At 38.7% G+C, this 22,712-nt stretch overlaps 1 protein-coding gene across 1 annotated transcript; it reads left to right on the top strand.

Annotated features, from left to right (window-relative positions):
• Positions 1 to 8,051: 8,051 nt before the first annotated feature.
• LOC125177604 lies at positions 8,052 to 15,186 on the top strand (the record flags this gene model as incomplete). Its single annotated transcript, XM_047879630.1, has 6 exons — positions 8,052 to 8,117; positions 8,316 to 8,552; positions 10,509 to 10,559; positions 10,788 to 11,021; positions 14,675 to 14,725; positions 14,953 to 15,186. Coding segments are annotated over exons 2-6 (744 nt in total), but the record flags the coding sequence as incomplete, so codon positions are not given.
• Between the last annotated feature and the right edge of the window lie 7,526 nt (positions 15,187 to 22,712).

Below are 22,712 nucleotides of genomic sequence, written 5' to 3' on the forward strand. Positions count from 1 at the left end.
TTGACCAGCGTCAAGATGGCGAGTTAAGTCTCCTGCAACCTGGAGTTTCTGCGATGAGACGTCTAACACAGTAGACCTGGAAAATATAGGACTCTGTCGAAGGAATCATACTCTATTTAGTCCTCAAAAACGTGCATTACTTCTTAACAAGTTAGTTTTATATAAATAATACATTCAGCGATTCATGTTCCAATATTGCCATCAATTGGAAACATTTTTAATGATTCCCTGAACGAACGGATTTGAACGGATTTTAGATTATGAAAAATCTGCGCGTTCAACCTTAGATTTGTCCTTGTGGTGGAGAGACCCAACTATTTGCTACAAAAACATTTAGATTAGGCTATAAAATATTTTTTTTTAAATCAAAACTTATTGAAGTTGTGAGGCTGTGGGAAAGACATGCGGCATGAAAGCAACCTTGTTGTATTTCCGACCTCCAATTAAGGTTTCTTCTCACTGATCCAAAGATCGATCCTGAGCAAATGAAATTCCACTTAACAATTGTTACGAATAAAAGTGCCTTTATTCTAAAAATTTGAAATTAATGTACAACAAATACACGTATTAACAATTTCTTACATAGTTTCGTCAGTAGTGATTTGGCACTTGAGCACTCTTGTCAGTATCTGACAACAAAAAACTAAATTCTCGAAATACGAAATGTAGAATTCATAGGAACTTACTCAGCTCCAAGTACTTCTCAATTTGAAATTTCGATTGTTATATAGGATCGCGAATCATTTCTTACAATATTGCCCTTATAATTTTCAAATTTAGATTTTGGTTCTTAGAATTAGGTAACGCTTCTTAACTGAAAATTAACAAAATATTTAAGATATGAGCACACAACTTAATATTTTCGCAGTACATTATTACCTCCGTATCGAGAAGCCATGACTTAAAGAACTGAATGATGTAGTCACCCGCAAGGTGCGTGTAACTCATGCAGACTGCACTCTGTTGGGACCGGTGCGAACCTCGTTTAGAACGACTACAGTGACATGATTTCTAATGTGAAACATCGTAACAATATACTTAGATTAATAGTTACTTGATTACGGTACGTAATCACGGTACGGTACGGTGACACCCAGTAGCGCTTGAAACCTGATGAGGGCAGTGTTTCTGCAATGACGGCTATAGAAGTCGCGTACGTTAGCAGGAATTTTAATGTGTTGTTCACAGCTCTCAAAACCAAGATTAGGGTTTCTCGCTGTCTCAGTTATTGTCGGTGATTGAATTGCCAATGGTATTTCGATCTTAGCGAAGTACATATTGCGAATTTTGTATTCGGCGTGCAAATAAATTCGAAAAGTTAACTGCTTTCAGTGTGGGCAATTTTTCCAATCCGTGTGATTCCAATTGTGTAATATCTAATTAATAATTGCCCAGACACTCTTCATTTAGTCAACAAAATGACAAAAAACTTCAAATTAGTGAGTTTTAGAATTTGGAATTTTTCCTATACAGAAGCTACTCGTCCTGCTACGCGACTGGTGCTTTCCAAAGCAGTATCCATACGGCCACCAGGGCGGCATAATTGTACTCGAGAAAGTTTTGACGGTAAGTTGGTCACAATATTGGTCGTCAGAAGCTTGGCTTGTGATCATACTGATCAGAATGACTAATTCTGATGTTGCTCTACGTTATTCTGACCACATGAAATGGTAGTATATTATTGAGAACAATTACAAATTAAAAGCAGTTTTTAGCTTCGGCTGATACAGTCTCGAATTGATAGAATTTCGGTTGCAGCTAGATTGGGAGGGTCTTGCATCATTTATTCTGTACTGGTGAAGTGCCAATTTGCGGAGCCCGAGTTTAAAGCCTCTATTCTGATGTGAATGATAGTAGAACGATTGAAAGCAACCTCTCAAATATTGAAGCGAATTATTCAAATAAAATGCAAGCTATAAATGTTAATTGCATACGATATTTCTACTAATGCTGCAGAAAAGGAAAGATTAGTGATTGTCATCAATGCCCTTTTTAATCCAAACCCAAATACCAGGTAACCGAAGATCAGGAGCCGGCGCACCAGCAGCTTAGAGAAGGCCTCCGCCAGAGTTTCGAGGACCTGGAGTGCTACCTCATGCCGCACATTGGCATGCGTGCCTGCTGGGATAAAGACTTTGATGGCCGACTAAATCGTGAGCTCGCTGGGACATTTAAATTTATGTTCTTTGTAGTAAATTCGTGAACAATTAGATCTGCACAGAATGGCAGCTTCATGCATGTGGGATGATATTCGAACATAGGAAAAATTTTGTAATAACTTAATTTATTTAATCTCATATACTGTATATACACATTTTTACTTGTGTACCTCAAATTAAAAATATATATTTTACACTAAAAATTTTATTCCTGAACCTTATTTTTGGTGTTGTTAGTAGCACTGAAAAGTGAACAATTTATTTTGAGACCTCATATTACCGTAACGTGAATTTTCTTAATAGAATAATAAATTATAAATCAGTAACTCGCCACCATCCTCCTGACGATTTGAATCTGAGTTGGATGATAAGAATCGTCCGTATTTTCCTCAATCAAGTAATTTTCTGAACAGAATTGGACGAGCAATTCGTGGAGCACCTGAAGCGGCTGGTGCCTCGCCTGCTGGCGCCTGAGCGCCTCGTGGAGAAGCGCTCAGCCGGGCGGCGAGGACAGCTCGCCACCGGGGAGGAGCTGGTGGGCCTCTTCAGGACCTACATGGAGGCCTTCAGAGAGAATAAAGACGATCTGCCGACCACTCTCGTTGAGGTGCTGAGCTCGATAAAATTATTGTCCAAATGCTCTGTCTTCTAGGAATTTGGGCCTAACACTTTAATTTGATATATGAACTAAATTTATGATTAGCTATTAACATATAGCATATTTAAATAAACATTTTACTAGAGCTCTCAACCGGTAAACTTTGCGAGAACAACTGACTTGCAACATTTCCGTTTCAGATAATGGAGCGTGTCAAAAGCGATGAGACCAGCAAGAAGGCATTTGAGCTTTACAAAAGTGAAATGGATTCAAAAATCGAATCCCATGGAAGATGTCTTGAAGATTCTCTTCTAAAAAACTATCATTCAAAGTCAAAAAGCGAAGCTATTGCAGCTTACAACAAGGCAAACCAATACGCCAAAAACAACGTTTCATTTGTAATTGTAACCGAAGTTAGGAAAATCCTTGAAAAGGTGAGTCAAAGCCAGCGAAAGTGCAATCATGTACTCCTAATATCGCTGACCGAACACTCTGAGTAATTTGGCTGTGTATATTCGCGGCCAGATTGTGGACAGATATGATGATTGTGCTTACACAATCAAATGCATGCATTGCCTTGTAAGGCATGGAGCGCTGAGGCAATACATATGTACATATATGCTATCTATAATATAATCACTTTGTTTGAATAGGTGGCAGATATGTGCTGCAAGGGCGTTAAATGAGCATGCGGTGATTCCAGCCGACGCATAAATTGTATATAACCAGGTTAAAAATCCATTGTATCGGGTGATTCAAAGATGTGTAATCCATGATGTCCTACGACATGTAATCAATGACGTCAGATGACTTGTAATCTATAACGTCAGATGACTTGTAATCTACATATAAAGTCGGATGACTTGTAATCTATAACGTCAGATGACTTGTAATCTATCATGTCCGACGACATGTTATCTTTTATGTCAGATGATTCATGGGTTTATAATACATGATGTACATGAATTTTCAATCCAAGAGCGATTCAAGTTCTTTGGAAGCAGGGCGAAGAACGCGAAATCAACCATCAATGTCGATTAGAAGATGAAAGATCCAATTCGTACTATAATTTAAATATGGAATGGTCAAATAGTGAAAGTAACAGATGGAATGCAGATCATTACAAGTTTATTACTTCTTTCGAATTTTTACATTAAATGTTAGTGCGGGGACTTCCTTCTGAAGCTCAAACCATCAAAACAGTTCAGCATTAGTTTGAACGTCTCGGGCAAAATGCGTTCTGAGGTAACGGGATAGTATATGATTTAATTCTAATTTATCTTCAGGAATTTAACCCTTGAGATACGAACTACTTTTGATCGCTGGTAATTTTTCACCGACATTCATAAAATAGGTGATTACTTTTGATTAGATTTTTATGATAATCATTATAGGAAAAATAAAAACTTTCTAGATATAATATATACGGAAGAATTTGGGAGTTTCCAATGACCAAGCATTATCTAGTACATGTTACAATGTGTGAAACGAACATGAGAGAGTACAATGATGCCGCAGCCATACACACGGGGCAGAATAACGCTATGTGAGCGAAGATCATAAAGTGAACACAGTGCTGCAAAGTTGTTATGGATTTACATGTCTAAAATAGTAGAAGATAAATATTCATCAAGTTGAGCAAAAAAGAGCGGTAACTACTAAAATTTGCCTACGAGGATGTGACCACGCAACTGTATTTTTAAATACTCATGATCGTTCTTAAATATCTTCAGCATCACGCATAACCGGTCTAACCACCAACGTCGTTCAACTACACTCTAATTGTGTCAATTTTGACCGTCAGCGCTTGCCGACGTTATTTTAGCCACTCTCAAACGCACTTAGCTAATTAGATGTATCAACGATTTGTGGTTGATCGCTAATTGGTTTTGGTAAAGCCACTTATTGTTTTGAAGAACTAGATGAAAAGAAAGCTTCCTGTGGTTTGCATCGCGCAAGCCTGCATGCAAGATCCACGTCCAGATTCACGACAGTTCCAATTGAGTGATGAGTTGTAGGGCTGAACATTTTTACGTTAAGAAATTGAATTCTATCTTATTTATGCATGTTTTAAAACTTATTACTGCTTATACGTGCAACTGATCGTATAACTGAACCAAATAATCTCCCTAGCACGTTAAACCCGAGGACGAGTTAAACTACCCGTCAAAAAAATATGGTGAAACTTGAGTCTCAGCAATCATCTAAAAAACCACTCACAACAATCATGCAAATGGCATCACTGTCGTGATTGTCCATATTTTTGCCTTGGTTATAGTTAAGTGATGATTAAACCTCGAAAAGCATTGCTGATATAATTATTGGATTCAAACTCTGAACCACCTTCTTCTCCTGCCTCATATACTGGCACAGCCGCACTGAAAAAAATTATTTGCTCAAAAATGATTTTATAGTTAATCCCAAAAATATGGAAATAACGCAAGTTCAGAAATTTTTATTCTCATTTTAGGTGCATCAGTAACAACCCCCATTCTTTTGTTGCTAACACACCGTCTACTTGGGTTATCTGCTCCGACACTGTCATTCTTTACCTCCATCAGGGTTGGTGATTTTTTGTTTAAAAAAAAAATCAAAAAAATAAAAAATCAATGATTTTTTTATTTTTTCATAATTTTTATTTATTTATTTGATTTTTTAATTTTTTCAGCTTTTTGTCTTTTTGAAGTGTTATTTTTATGTTGCAATTAGCCTACTAACAATAACAGTATATGGATCATAATGGATGGCTAAAAAGGGCACTTATTGCCTTCAATAATGGCCAACAGGCCAAGGTGGTGTTTGNAATGCTGTCTCCTCGCCATCATTGACCTCCATAATGCTGTCTCCTCGCCATCATTGACCTCCATAATGCTGTCTCCTCGCCATCATTGACCTCCATAATGCTGTCTCCTCGCCTTCATTGACCTCCCTAATGCTGTTACTTCGCCATTATTTACCTCCATAATGCTGTCTCCTCGCCTTCATTGACCTCCATAATGCTGTTACTTCGCCATTATTTACCTCCACAATGACAATCACGCAGAATCATTTACCTCTGCAATGCCAATCTACAACTAAAATATACGTGAAAAGCTTCATGACCATCTAGTTCGATTATGAGTCTATTAACTCTTCCATTTATTTGTAGTTATATAAGGTTTCATTGTTTATGTGAGAGTAGCATCGTAATGCCAGAACGTATGCTCATGAATAATATCCCTTCAATTTACACGAAATTTCAAAATACTTCAGGAACTGTCCAGTAAAAATTGACTGAAGGAAGTGAATGAAGTTGCATTCGTAATGAGCAATATTTCTTTCAGAACATTGTAGAGCACTACGGGATCTATGTTCAGAAGAACAACGAAATAAAGGTGGGCGAGATTGGATGGAAGTCCTGATTGTACTGCGTGTTGAGTTTGATAAAATTTTTGTCAAATACTCGGTCTTCTACGAATTGAGACTTAACCCTTTAATACGATATATGTACTCAATTTATGATTAACTATTGAGATATACTATATTTAAATAAACATTCTACGAGAATGTTTATTTAAATAAACATTCTACAACTTGTAAATTTTTCGAGAACAACTTACTTATAACGTTTCCTTTTCAGATGATGGGGCGCGTCAAATGCAATGAGACCCGCAAGAAGGCATTTGAGCTTTACAAAAACACAATGGATTCAAAAATCGAATCCCATGGAAAGAACTCCTCATCACGGAATCTAATCTTGAATCTATTTGGAAGAGAATCATCCGGATTTCTTGAAGGCTCTCTTCTATACAGCTGTCACTCAGAGTCAAAAAGCGAAGCTATTGCAGCTTACAACATGGCAAACCAATACGCCAGTGACAACGCTTTGTTTGCAGTTGCAGCTGAAGTTAGGGAAAGCCTTGAAATGGTGAGTCAAAGCCAGCGAAAGTGCAATCATGTACTCATAATATCGCTGACCGAACACTCTGAGTAATTGGGCAGTGTATATTCGCGGCCAGATTGTGGACAGATATGATGATTGTGATCACACAATCAAATGCATGCATTACCTTATGAGGCATGGAACGAAGAGGCAATAATTTAAATCAATAAATATTATCGATTTGTTTGAATAGGTGGCAGATATGTGCTGCATAACAGGACTAACCACCAACGTCGTTTAACTACACTATAATTGTGTGAAGTTTGACCGTTAACGCTTGTCGACGTTATTTTAGCCACTCTCAAACGCATTTAGTTAATTACTTAAATTTTTCAACGATTTGTGGTTGATCGCTAATTGGTTTTGGTGAAGCCACTTATTGTTTTGAAGAACTAGATGAGAAGAAAGCTTCCTGTGGTTTGCATCGCGCAAGCCTGCATGCAAGGTCCGCGTCCAGATTCACGACAGTTCCAATTGAGTGATGAGTTGTAGGGCTGAACATTTTTACGTTAAGAAATCGAATTCCATCGTATTTATTGCTGTTTTATGACTTATTACTGCTTATACGTGCAATCGATAGTATAACTGAACCAAATAATCTCCATAGCATGTTAAACCCGATGACGAGTTAAACTACCCGTTCAAAAAAACATGATTAAATTTGAGTCTCATCAATCATCATCAAAAATTACTCACAAAAATCTAACACATTGCATCACTGTCGTGATTGTCCATAATTTTGCCTGGGTTGAAGTTGAGTGATTGTTAATCCTCGAAAAGCAACGATGATATATTTATTGGATTCAAACTCTGAACCACCTTCTTCTCCCGCCTCATATATTGGCACAGCCGCACTGAAAAATTATTTGGTCTCATTCTTTTATAGATAATACCAAAATCATGAAGATAATGCACATTCAGAAATTATCATTTGCATTTTAGGTGCATCAGTAACGACCCCCATTCTTTTGTTGCCAACACACCGTCTACTTGGGTTGTCTGCTCCGACATTGTCATCCTCTACCTCAACAATGCTGTCCCCTCGCCATCATTGCCCTCCACAATGCCAATCACTCAGAATCATTTACCTCTACAGAGCAAATCTACAGCTGAATTATACGTGAAAAGCTTCATGGCAATATAGTTCGTATCGGAGTCTATTAACTCTTTAACATATTCCTAGCTATCAAAGTTTGCATTGTTTTTACGAAATTGGCATTGCAATGCCAGAACGTCTGCTCATGAATAATATGAATAATATCCCTTTAATTTACACGATCTTTCAAAATACTTCATTAACAGTGGAGTAAAAACTAACTGAAGGAAGTAAATGAAGTTGCAATCGTAATGAGCAATATTTTTTCAGAACATTGAAGAACACTACGGGACGTTAAGAAGACGATATGGAGGCGGACGAGATTGGACGGAACTCCAGATTGTACTGCCTGTTGAGCTTGATAAAATTATTTTCTAATTTCTTGGTCATCTACAAATTTGAGACTTAAAACTTTTAATCGATATATGCACTCAATTTATGATTAACTTTTAAGATATACCGTACCTTATTTAAAAAACTTTATACGAGAGCTATCAACTTGTAGTAAATTTTTCGATAATAACTTAATTTTCTTTTCAGATAAAGGGACGCGTCAAATGCGAGGAGACCTGCAAGAAGGCATTTGAGCTTTACAAAAAAACAATGGATTCAAAAATCGAATCCCATGAGAGATGTCTCTTAGAAGATTCTCTTCTAAAAAGCTGTCACTCAGGGACAAAAAGCGAAGCTATTTCAGCTTACAACATGGCAAACCAATACGCCAGTAACAACGCTTTGTTTGCAGTTGCAGCTGAAGTTAGGAAAATCCTTGAACTGGTGAGTCAAAGCCAGCGAAAATGCAATCATGTACTCATAATATCGCTGACCGAACACTCTGAGTAATTGGACTGTGTATATTCGCGACCAGATTGTGGACAGATATGATGATTGTGCTTACACAATCAAATGCATGCATTGCCTTATTAGGCATGGAGCGCAGAGGCAATAATTTCTATCAATAAATAATATCGATTTGTTAGAATAGGTGGCAGATATGTGCTGTAATGGCGTCAAATGAGCATGCAGGAGCGGGTGATCGGCGATACCAGCCGACGCATAAATTGTATATTGGTATGTACAATAAATCCATGATATCGAGTGATTCAAAGATGTGTAATCCATGATGTTTCACGGTGTGTAATCAATGATGTCAGACGACTTGTAATCAATGATGTCAGACGATTCAAGAATTTGTAATCCATGATGTACATGGATTTGTAATCCAAGGGCGATTCAAGACTTTTGAGAGCTGGGCGAAGAACGCGGCGATCAACCATCAATGTCGAGTAGAAGACGAAAGGTCCAATTCGTACTATAATTTAACTATTGAACGGCCAAAGAGAAAGCAACACACAGAATGCAGATCATTACAAGTTTAATACTACTTTCGAATTTTTACATAAAATGTTAGTGCGGGGACTTCCTTCTGAAGCTCATACCATCATAACAGTTTAGCATTAGATTCAACGTCTAGGGCAAAATGCGTTCTGAGGTAACGGGATAGTATATGATTTAATTCTAATTTATCTTCAGGAATTTAAATCTTGAGATAAGAACTAGTTTTGATCAATGTCAATTTTTTACCGATATTCATAGGAAAAAGGTGATCAACTATGATTGAATTTTCATCTTAATAATTATAGGAAAAATTACAACTTTCTAGAGATAATGTAGATGGAAGAATTTGGCAGTTGTAAATGACCAACCATGGTCTAGTAAATGTTACAATGTGTGAAACGAACATGAGAGAGTACAAAGATGCTGCATCCATACACCCGGGGCAGCATAACGCTATGTGAATGAAGCTTGGACACCTATTACACAAAGATGCAAGGTGGTTCTGGATTTGCATTTCTAAAAAGTAGAAATGCAAATAAGAATAGAAAAGTAGAAATTCATCGAGTTGATTAAGAAAGAGCGGTAACTACTGAAATTTGCCTACGAGGATGTGACCACGCAACTGAATCTTTAAATACTCATGATCGTTCTTAAATATCTTCAGCATCACGCATAATCGGTCTAACCACCAACGTCGTTTAACTACTCTATAGTTGTGTGAATTTTGACCGTCAACGCTTGTCGTCGTTATCTTAGCCAGTCTCAAAAGCATTTAGTTAATTACTTAGTTTTTTCAACGATTTGTGGTTGATCGCTAATTGGTTTTGGTAAAGCCACTTATTGTTTTGAAGAACTAGATGAAAAGAAAGCTTCCTGTGGTTTGCATCGTGCAAGCCTGCATGCAAGATCCACGTCCAGATTCACGACAGTTCCAATTGAGTGATGAGTTGTAGGGCTGTACATTTTTACGTTAAGAAATCGAATTCTATCTTATTTATAGCTTATTACTGCTTTTACGTGCAACTGATAGTATAATTGAACCAAATAATCTCCACAGCATGATAAACCAGACGATGAGTTAAACTTCCCGTCCAAAAAATACATGATTTAATTTGAGTCTCGTCAATAATCATCAATAATTACTCACAAAAATCTTACACATTGCATCACTGTCCTGATTGTTAATATTTTTGCCTTGGCTATAGTAAAGTAACGGTAAACCTTGAAAATCAACGATGATATAATTATTGGATTCAAACTCTGAACCACCTTCATTGCCCGCCTTTATCCCTTTAATTCTCACGAGATTTCAAAATACTTCAATAACTGTGGCCTAAAAAATTAACCGAGGGAAGTGGATGAAGCTGCAATCGTAATGAGCAATATTTTTTTCAGAACATTGAAGAGCACTACGGGACCTATGTTCAGAAGAACGACGAAATGAAGGTGGGCGAGATTGGATGGAAGTCAAGATTGTACTGCGTGTTGAGCTTGATAAAATTATTTTCCAAATACTCTGACTTCTAGGGATTTGGGACTTAATACTTTTATTCGATACATGTACTCAATTCATGATTAACTATTAGGATATACCAAACTTCAATAAACAATTCATTAGAGTAAGCAACTGTTAAATTTTTCGAGAACAACTTATCTACAACATTTCCTTTTCAGCGAAAACGGCGCGTCAAAATCGGTGAGACCAGCGAGAAGGCATTTGAGATTTACAAAAGAAGAATGGATTCTAAAATCGAATCCCAGCGAAGATCTCTTGAAGAATCTTTTCTAAAAAGCTATCACTCAGAGTCAAAAAGCGAAGCTATTGCAGCTTACGACAAGGAAAATCAATACGCCAACACCAACGCTTTGTTTGCAATCGCAGCTGAAGTTAGGGCAATCCTTGAAACGGTGAGTCAAAGGCTGCGAAAGTGCAATCATGGACGCATAATATCGTCGACCAAGCACTCATAGTATGTGGGCTGTGTATATTCGCGGCCAGATTGTGGACAGATATGATGATTGTGCTTACACAGTCAAATGCCTGCATTGCCTTATTGCATGGAACGAAGAGGCAATATTTTATATCAATAAATATTACCGATTTGTTTGAATAGGTGGCAGATATGTGCTGCAATGGCGTCAAATGAGCATGCAGGAGCGGGTGATCGGTGATACCAGCCGACGCATAAATTGTATATACCAGGTTACAAATCCATGATGTCGAGTGATTCAAAGATGTGTAATCCATGGCAGGCGATTTGTAATCCATATGTCAGACGACTTGTAATCATGATGTCATACGACTTGTAATCTATGATGTCAGACGGTTCTAGGATTTATAATCCATGATGGAAATGGATTTTTAATCCAAGAGCAATTAAAGTCCTTTGAAAGCTGGGCGAAAAACGCGACGATCATACATCATGTCGAGTAGAAGACGAAAGGTCCAATTCGTACTATAATTTAACTTTTGAACGATCAAAAAGGGAATGTAACAGATGGAATGCAGATCACTACAAGTTTAATACTTCTTTAGAATTTTTACATAAAATGTTAGTGCGGGGACTTCCTAATGAAGCTCATACCATCATAATGTTCGGGACAACTACGCTCCTTAAACTACGTTACTGGGTCTCTGCCCGGGGCCTGATAAGAAATAAAGTAACTAGTTTTAATTAAATTTGTTTCATATCAGGGGTTTCAGTCCCTCTTTTCTGAATTTTCTTCCCTACTTTGTAAGACAATGTCGTCTTACGACGAACAATTCGAAAATCCTTGTTCTTTCAGGTTTTACGTTATGTTATCTTTCTAATATATATCGCGGGCCGATATATAATCATGGCCGAGTGGCTCGAGTGGAGAGTCCAGACTAACAGAGATGGCAAAACGCCCTTCTGGTAACGACCTGGCTCTCTTACGGATACGCAAAGACCTTTCGCTGGATTGACAAACCCTGGCGGGGACCTAGACCCGACCCGCTAGCTTCAATAGTCATGCGTGGCAAGGGTTAGCTGCGGGACTCCTGGGCAGGCGGGGGGCTGCTTAAACACCGCGCAGATGGAGTGGCGCCCGTCTTGCAACGAAAATGAACGCGTGGACTATATCTAATCAATTTAAGAGGCATATTAAGACATTTGAAAAGAAAATGCATTAAGTATCTAAATAGTTCACCATTAAATAGCTCACTATCAATCAAAGGTATATGGAGTAACGAATAGTGATAGAGAAATTCGAAATAGTGGTTGAATTCAAAATTGAAATTAAGGCATGCCTAAATGAAGATGAACCCCACGTTTTTCGTGTTAGATGTTGTAAAATATTTTAACTGAAATACAAAAGACCAAGAAAATGAAAGCAAACAGAGATTAGTAGCTGCCAAAAAATTATTTTCTACTTTTTAGTCCACATGGAAAATGTGGTCTTTAAAAATTTTTTTATACACATTATTTTCTACTTTTTAGTTTTATGTTCGAGAATTAACCGCGTTTGTTAGTTCTGAAAATCGCCGCTTTAGAGAGAATGGCGCTGCGATCGATTAAAGGAAAACAAATTTCCACTTCAAAAATTAATTTGTTTATAATAGTGATAAATACGCCTCGAAACGTGCAACAAATTATTGATTATTGTATTGTCATCTGAGCTGAGCTTCCCTAAAAGTTTCAGAGCGCTAGCTAGCGGGAAAGTTGGTGAAATATCGATTGCAAGATTTGATCATCACAAACAGACAGACAGATCCATCTTGTTCCCACCACCGTTACTTAAGGTAAATCGGAGGGTGCACCGTACCCCTTAATGGTTTCGGGTTATTTTTTTAGTTTCCCCCTTAGATTCTCTTTCTCTTCGTTTTCTCCCTTGCTCCTGACCTACCGTTTTCTGTTTATCGAGCAACGCACCGTTTCTACGACCTGTGCTGCAGCTGCCGTTGCCGCTGTAGCCTATCTTGCTGTTCTCGCCGCCTGTACTTGCCGCAGCTATATGCCTGCTTCCCTACGGCTGTTCCTTCCTACCTACAACTCTGGCTGACGCCACGCAGCTCTGCTTAAAAGATGTTTTTAACTACATATTTGCCACTGCTCGTGGACGCGACTGATAGTGTTCGTCACAACGTACCCAGGATTTTTACTACCTTAGAGTTCCTCACGCAGTTCGCATTCGGGTTCGTATGCACTATCAACGCTGGTTTACTAACCGTCATTCCGTGTAATCCTTCGCCCGCTATACATTCGAAAACCAGGGCTCATACTTTAAAAAAAAAGTTAAGAGATCGTAAGTTCATCAGCCAATCATTGACGGGCTTTCAAGCAAAATTCACCAATCACTGACATAAAAATACAGCGTAAGTACTTACGTTCACTTAGCAAATTTTGAAAGTATAGCCTCAGGTCTCTGGTGGTACCGACACTCATATCCTTCGCGAACACATTTTCACATTGCTGATTGTGGCCTTTCTGTCGCAGCTGTTGGCCAGCCGCGTTTTTAATTTACTTTCGGCCACGGGAATCATCATGGTGCGCGGTTTCATCATTTGCATTACGATCGCTGAAACACGTTTTTCCCCCAACGCTCGCGATTGTTCGGGTTTTGATATCTTTCCGTTTAGAAGTAAGCCAATTCGGAAACTGAACCGAAGTCTTCTCAGCGTGGCCTATTAATTTACTGGGTTATGTCTAAAGACTTCCTAAGCTCGGCGTCGAAGTACAATAATATTTGTTCCCTTTTTCTCAAGCTTTTTACCCTCGGTTAACATTTCGGCGCAATAATAATCTTGGTCAACGTACGGCCCTCAGGCACATAGCGAACTTGTCGCTACGTACGTCATTCGAAAAAATTCAAAATTTTCTATCCTATATTCCGTCGCGAAACTTCTCATCTGTACGGATTTCTCTCGTCATCATTCGACTCATCTTTCTAATTAGGGTCTAATTTATGGCTGTTTTATAACTTATTACTGCTTACACGTGCAACTGATCGTATAACTGAACCAAATAATTTCCATAGCATGTTAAAGCAGACGATGAGTTAAACTTCCAGTCCGAAAAGAATATGATTAAAATTTAATCTCATCAATCATCATCAAAAATTACTCACAAAAATCTTACACATTGCATCACTGTCGTGATTACCCATATTTTTTCATTGGTTATAGTTGAGTGATGGTTAATCTCCGAAAAGCAACTTTTATATAATTATTGGATTCAATCTCTAAACCATCTTCTTCCCCCTCCTCCTGTATTGGCACAGCCGCACTGAAAAAATTATTTGCTCTCATGCTTATCTATACTTAATATCATATATATGAAAATAATGCACATTCAGAAATGTGAAAATATTCATGACACTCTAGTTCGATTTGGAGTCTATCAACTCTTCCGTATATTCGTAGCTATCTAAGGTTTCATTCTTTATATGAGAGTAGCATTGCAATGCCAAAACCTGTGCTCGTGAATAATATCCCTTCAATTTTAACGATATTTCAAAATGCTTCAATAACGGTGAAATAAAAATTTGACCGAAGGAAGTGAATGAATTTGCATCGTAATGACCAATAATTTTTTTTTCAGAACATTGAAGAGCACTACGGAACCTATGTTCAGAAGAACGACGAAATGAAGGTGGGCGAGATTGGTCGGAAGTCCAAATTGTACTGCGAGTTGAACTTAATAAAACTATTGTCCAAATACTATGTCCTATGAAACGTGGGACTTAACATTTTTATTCATTATATGTTCTAAATTTGTGATTAACTATTAAGAGATACCAAACTTCAATAAACAATTTACGAGAATATGCAACTGTTAAATTTTGAGAGAACAACTTTCTTACAACATTTCCTTTTCAGCGAAAGGAGCGCGTCAAAATCGATGAGACCAGCGAGAAGGCATTTGAGCTTTACAAAAGAACAATGGATTCAAAAATCGAATCCCAGCGAAGATCTCTTGAAGAATCATTTCTAAAAAGATGTCACTCAAACTCAAAAAACAAAGCTATTGCAGCTTACAACAAGGAAAACCAATACGCCAGAAACGACCCTTTGTTTGAAACTGCGGCTGACGCCAAGAAAATCCTTGAATTGGTGAGTCAAAGCCAGCGAAAGTGCAATCATGTACTCATAATATCGCTGACCGAACACTCTGAGTAATTGGGCTGTGTATAATCGCGGCCAGATTGTGGACAGATATGATGATTGTGCTACACAATCAAATGCATGCATTGCCTTATTAGGCATGGAGCGCAGAGGCAATAATTTCTATCAATAATTATGATAGATTTGTTTTAATAGGTGGCAGATATGTGCTGCAATGGCGTCAAATGAGCATGCAGGCGCGCGTGATCGGTGATACCAGCCGACGCATAAATTGTATATACCAGGTTACAAATCCATGATATCAAGTGATTCAAAGATGTGTAATCCATGATGTCAGACGAGTTGTAATCCATGATGTGCATGTATTTGAAATCCAAGATCGATTTACATCATTTGAGAGCTGGGCGGAGAACGCGACGATCATACATCAATGTCGAGTAGAAGACTAAAGGTCCAGTTTGTACTTTAATTTAACTATTGAACTGCCAAAAAGAGAAAGTAACTCATGAAATGCAGATCATTACAAGTTTAATGCTTCTTTAGAATTTTTATATAAAATGTTAGGGTAGGGACTTCCTAATGAAGCTCATACCATCATAATGTAGCCGCGAGACAACTATAATCCTTAAACGACGTTACTGGGTCTCTGCCCGAGGGCCTGATTATAAAAAAGTAAGGAGTTTTAATTTAATATCTTTCTTATCTAGGGTTTCAGTTCCTCTTTTCTGAATTTTCTTCCCTACTTTGGAAGACAACGTCTTCTTACGACGAACAATTCGAAAATCCTTGTTCCTTCAGGTTTTACGTTACGTTATCTTTCTAATATATATCGCTCATCATATGTCAGGTTAGTTGCCGAGTGGCTTACTCTAGCGGCGCGTATGAATAGGTTCTCGTCTGGTCTCTGACGATTTAACACAGGAGGATAGAAACGGCACTGGGAAATATCTAAACACTTCCTAAATTAAGGAATAAACTATCCTATTACTGAACTGAAACACTTTTTTTTATCAGACATCTATTACACGGGGAGAAGAAATCGTCTAGGGGCCTAGGTACATGACTATACACATTCTGGCTTAATACACGGCTATTGTCACACTCAACATTTCTTCAAGTTTTAAGATAAAATAAAAAATCAAAGTTTTAAGACAAATAACGGCCCTATCTCCGTTAAATTCCTAAAATCTACATCACCAGCGCATGTAGGGGCGGTTAACGGTCGAGATCAGAGCGATGCCGGACGCGGACTCCCTGGCTCCTCCTTTTGAGAGTGGCGTTTTCTTTTTACTACCAGTAACGGTATTACTTAGAGCTTTCTACCGTAGCACTACGGTCGAGAAGGTACGTTGTTGTGCCCCGATGATGAACGAGACTGTACCGCTTCTTCTGATGAGAATTGTGACGTACCTCTGCTGACTATGACCGCGACCGATGATAATGTTGCCCAGTGCTCTATACTTGAATCTCTATGATTTTTGGTGTTATAATCGTTTGACAATTCGTGGGTTCTCGCGTTGTCTTTATAAACCGGGTAGATAACGTGGTTGTTCCGTTGAGTAGCACCACTGCTACAAAGTATCGTACTTCCGCGTTTGGAAGACACAACTCGTCACCTCACAAATACGCCGGACGCCAATCCACTGGCTAGCACGCTCGAGGTACCCGCTCGAGACTAGGCTCCAGACTGGACTCACACTCAGTCGTGGCTCTCCCCCACTCCTTAGATATCCTGGCGCTTGCCTCTCGTCGCTGTGTGGCTCCATCCGAATTCAAATCCCGCCCTAAATTCAAATCTCCCTCAAATCATGCCCTTCCTTTACATTTGTAATTATTCGCGAATACCTCTTCCTATCACATCCTCCCGACCGGCCTAAAAAAATAGACGAAAGCCAGGCGTCATCTATTTTTTTCTATCTTATCTTCTATTCCGGAATCCTGATACATAAAAATCGACATCGTATAAAATAAAAAAAATAAAAGAACACATTAATTAGTCCGAGCTAATCAGAGCTAATCAGAACAATTCAACAGTCTCGTCTCTCTCCCCCTGCACAAGCTATCATTGTTAGAAAAATTCCCCAAACTAAAACACAAAGAAACGATAACAAAAATCGCATAAGCCTAACCCACTTAAGAACTCGTTCCAATTACTACACATCGCTACCGTTTAGAATCACAGACACCATTACACACAATCAAAAATAGGATCCACAAAATAACAAAAGGACTTCCCTTCAAAATGTCCTTGCGCTAACACTCGTATAGTCATAGCACAAAACTCAACTCCTTATAAACTAAAATAAAAAAAATTACATTAATCTCCAATAACGAAACTGTGATCAGTCACAAAAAAATCATTTCATAAAATAAAATCGAGACCGTTTAACTCAACATGTCTCAGACGAGTTCAAGCAAAACAAGTCTTGAATGTGACGTTGCTCATTTTGCTGGAAAATTTTGATTTTATTACTTCTACGCTCCATTAACTTTATAAGCTTCGAAATTTAGTTCTGGCTCCGGCAAAGATAACGTTTCCATTTTACATTTAATTGGAACGGTTCAATTTACAATCGCAATAATCCTCCCGCCTTATATAGCAAATAAAAATAGAAAATTCCACAGTATCTTGTACCCATGAGAACTTAAGATAACAACGTACAAATTCCCATCCAGAAATTTATCCTCCAATAATCACATTTCCTAAAAATATCCTGCTTTTTCTGTAGCTGTGCTCGCCTCACGATTCCCTAGTACACTCTTTATATGCACTCAAATTTACTTTATTTTTCTTGCCTTTTTCCTTGCATTTGCTTTTACACTTATGTCGTTTATCAGACGTAGGTCCTTGGTTCCGTTCTCTTCGCATCGTTCGTAGATTTAGGGGAAGGGGATGGGGATTTCTTAAACAGAAGTAAAAGGGGTGAAGAAAAAATCTTTTTCCGAAAAGGGAGCGAACTTGTCTGGAGACTTTTTCTTCCTGCATCCAGCCTAACATGGAAGGGGATTGGGGAAAGGAAAGGGGCAAAAGCTCCTGCGGACGGGGGTAGTTGAAGGGTCGGTGTTGCGGTTCGGGTGCAGCGGTGTGGATTGCCTTCCTCTTTGTCACGTTGACCTTTTGCTCCGTCCATGGTATGGTACATGCGCAGGTATGTTTTTCATGGTTAATACATGTTCACACTAAATTCTTTGCCACCCACAGGTACAGGTCTTTGACATCAAAAAATATCTTATCCCCAGCTCAAGAAACATACACATTACTAGGAATATTAAAATAATTTACCAGTTTACTGGTCACCGGTCGTACAAAAAAAAGTATCCGTATAAAAGCTAAAGGTCAGTCTAGATTTCGTCACAAGCTTGGACCTTAAGAAAATATATCGTCATTCACAATTTTATAACATCGCACAATGACCCAGTGGTCCAATTTTTCGACCTGGACAGCGAGACTCCGCACTTACATGACATTCTTTCCATGAACGGGGACCCATCCTCTTTTCACACGTAACGTCCTCGTTAGATCTGGCCTTTGCCTCACTCGCTCGGCCCAGTTTCTGCAATACAGTTGCAGAAACCGGGTACATTTTCAACAACTTCGTAGCTTTAACTTAACACATTTACATTTAGAAAAAACACGCTACATCTTTCTAGCAAACCTTCCTTCTATCTTGTTCCCACCACCGTTACTTAAGGTAAATCGGAGGGTGCACCGTACTCCTTAATGGTTTCGGGTTATTTTCTTAGTCTCCCCCTTAGATTCTCTTTCTCTTCGTTTTCTCTCTTGCTCCTGACCTACCGTTTTCTGTTTAGCGAGCAACGTAAGATTTTCTACGACCAGGGCCCATACTTTCAAAAAAAGTTAAGAGATCGTAAGTTCATCAGCCAATCATTAACGGCCTTTCAAGCAAAATCCACCAATCATAGACAAGGAAATAGTGCGTAAGTATTTACGTTCACTTAGCGACTTTTGAAAGTATGGCCCCTGCTGTGCTGTAGCTGTTATTGCCGCTGTAGCCTATCTTGTTGCACTCGCCGCCTGTACTTGCCGCAGCTATTTGCCTGCTTCCCTACGGCTGTTCCTTCCTACCTACAACTCTGGCTGTCGCCGTTTACCCCGCGTTATTTTTACCCCTACCTCCTCTGCCACCGCGTGCGCTCCGCTTATATGCTAAATCCCTATATTTTATAATTCCTTTCGATAATTCGGTCTACTTTTTCCTGTTAGCCACGCAGCACTGCTTAAAAAATGTTTTTAACTACATATTTGCCACTGCTCGTGGACGCGACTGATACCGTAGTGTTCGTCACAATACAGCCAGGATTTTTACTACCTTAGAGTTCCTCACGCAGTTCGCATTCGGGTTCGTATGCGCTATCAACCTATCAACGCTGGTTTACTAACCATCATTCCGTGGAATCCTTCGCCCGCTATACATTCGAAAACCAGGTCTCTGGTGGTACCGACACTCATATCCTTCACGAACACATTTTCACATTGCTGATTGTGGCCTTTCTGTCGCACCTGTTGGCCAGCCGCGTTTTTAATTTCCTTTTGGCCACGGGAACCATCATAGTGCGCGGTTTCATCATTTGCATTACGATCGCTGAAACACGTTTTTCCCCCAACGCTCGCGATCGTTCGGGTTTTGATATCTTTCGCTTAAAAGTAAGCCTTCGGAAACCGAACTCATGTGCGTGAGACTTCAGTCTTCTCAGCGTGGCCTATTAATTTACTGGGTCATGTCTAAAGACTTCCTAAGCTCTGCGTCGAAGTACAATAATATTTGTTCCCCCTTTTCCCAAGATTTTTATCCTCGGTTAACTTTTCGGGGTAATAATAATCTAGGTCAACGGACGGCCCTCAGGCACATAGCGAACTTGTCGCTACGTAGTACATACGTCATTCGAAAAAACTCAAATTTTTTCCATCTTTGTTTATTGCGTCGTGAAACTTTTTATCTGTACGGTTTTCTCTCGTCGTCATTCGTCTCATCTTTCTAATTAGGGTCGACAATCTCGAAAAAGCTGTTTCCCAAATTCGCTCCCACATAAGGAATACCGTTGCCAGAAACTCAGTCATTTTATTTTCTCAGCGCTAAGAAAAATAAATATCGGTTGCCCTCGTGAGGGACGCCTTGGTAGAGAAGCAATACTTCAAGATCCGATCAGATTACACCGTCTCGTAACCTTGCTAACCTGCATCGTTTCCGTACAAAAATGGCGCTTTGCACTATCCACAAGATGAAATGCAAAAAATGGTCATTAGACTTGCGTCTCATCCCACAAACGAATCTATCAATGCGCATTAATCATCACATCCAATTATATCACAGCAACGCAACGCAAACGCAAACTACTCCGGTATTTTCCGCCTATATTCCCGCAAATTCGGTCATAATTTCATAACCTCGCAAAATTTCTGTATCGCGACCCTCATTGTCATATCATTATAAGTCACGCCTTTACGATATTTTATTCGCATTTCTTATATATAAAATATAACTTCCTGTGGCTTGCATCGTGCAAGCCTGCATGCATGCAAGGTCCACGTCCAGGTTCACGACAGTTCCAATTGAGTGATGAGTTGTAGTGCTGAATATTTTTACGTTAAGAAATTGAATTCCATTATTTTTATGGCTGTTTTATAACTTATTAATGCTTATACGTGCAACTGATCGTATCACTGAACCAAATAATCTCCACAGCATGGTAAACCAGACGACGAGTTAAATTTACGTCCAAAAAAAAACACGATTGAATTTGAGTCTCATCAATCACCATTAAAAATGAGTCGCATAAATCTTACACATTGCATCACTGTCGTGATTGTCTATATTTTTTCCTTGGAGGTCAATGTTGTTTCCTCGCCATCATTTACCTCTACAATGCCAATCTTCAGCTAAATTATACATGAAAATCTTCATACCATTTAGTTCGATCAAGAGTCTATTAACTCTTCCATATATTCTTAGCTATCTAAGGTTTCATTGTTTATATGAGAGGAGCATTGCAATGCCAGAACGTGTGTTCATGAATAATATCCCTTTATTTTTCACCAGATTTCACAATACTTCAATAACTGTGGACTAAAAAATTGACTGAAGGAAGTGAATGAAGATACAATTGTAATGAGCAGTATTTTTTCCAGAACATTCAAGAATACTACGGGATTTATGTTCAGAAGAACAACGAAATGAAGGTGGACGAGGCTAAATGGATGAGTACACGTGTGTTGCTCGCAACTGCAATTGCAGCTGCGTTGGAAAAGCTGCTCGCATCAGGAGTGAGCCTCCCGCCCGGGGTCGGACCAGCCCTTATATTTGTAGCTGCGCTCCTTCCCATTGTCGTAGAGAAATGTTACGATTATTATTTGGAACGGAAGCGGGAAAACAATTCTGAAAATTATGATTGAATCGTGATAAACCATTTTGCAAGTAATTATGCAAAATTATTCTGCAAATGACACTTTAAATCAAAGTTCAACGTACTCTTAATTTATGCGCGTTCGGAGGAATTTTTGGAGATTCGCTTCTTCTGGAAGACTCTGGTTACAAAAAGTGGTTATTCATATTTATTTTGCTTATCTATTTGTAAAAAGATTGCATGCATGCGATCCAAATCAGTTGTTCTCAACTGTACATTAAAACATTGCATGGATATCTAAGAATATGTGACTTCTGCCTTGCTTGGAACACTTGGAAAATGACGAGTTGTATATAATGAAACCTGCCTTGGATGCTGGAACATGTTAAAAATACTAAGGATGGGATTTTAGAGCTCAAACTTATCCATTTCGACACCTCATATGAAAATATTTCTTTTTCTTTTCCATTTAATCATGTGGGTTCGCATTTACATTAGGAATACACAAGAGAAAATAAAGTTCCATATATTATCTTCATTTACGTTTTTTACTTTTTATAATAATAGTAATGATGTAATAATATTAATGATGATTATGCTGATAGTAAGAATGAAAATTCGGGGGTGAGTTAATCGAGATTCAAAAAGTAGGCAAATGTGTACATTTTGGAAGAGAATAATGCAACAGGCGCAAGTCGTTAATCGTATTTGCTGTGGGTCTGTCTTTGTACGATCCATCAGTACCTCAGCGAAGGATTACTACACCTAAACGTGATATTTGGAAACTGTCATTCGTGACAGTCGGCGCTTCGTGACAGTCATTCGCCGACGTGACATTGACAGTCGGCGCTTCGTGTCATTCGTCACATTCGGAAACTGTCAAACGTGACAGTCGGCGCTTCGTGTAGGCGGTGTAAGTGTAAGTGTGTTGTCACTGCACCGAGTCCTGCAACTGTTGTGGGGGGGGAAGTCTACTGGGTGCAGTCGGTATAAGATTGTTACTGTAAGGATATTTGATATGGATGTTTTCTCGTGTGGACCTTTACATTGTGGGATGTGTTCAGTTTCAAAGTATTCTTTGTCTCCGTCATTTCACAAAATTTTCTTGCGTTTGTGTTGTGTGTCTTCGGGATGTTTGAAATTAAATAGCC

The sequence above is a fragment of the Hyalella azteca genome, unplaced genomic scaffold (assembly GCF_000764305.2).
Source record: "Hyalella azteca isolate HAZT.00-mixed unplaced genomic scaffold, Hazt_2.0.2 contig3482, whole genome shotgun sequence".
Lineage (NCBI taxonomy): Eukaryota > Metazoa > Arthropoda > Malacostraca > Amphipoda > Hyalellidae > Hyalella > Hyalella azteca.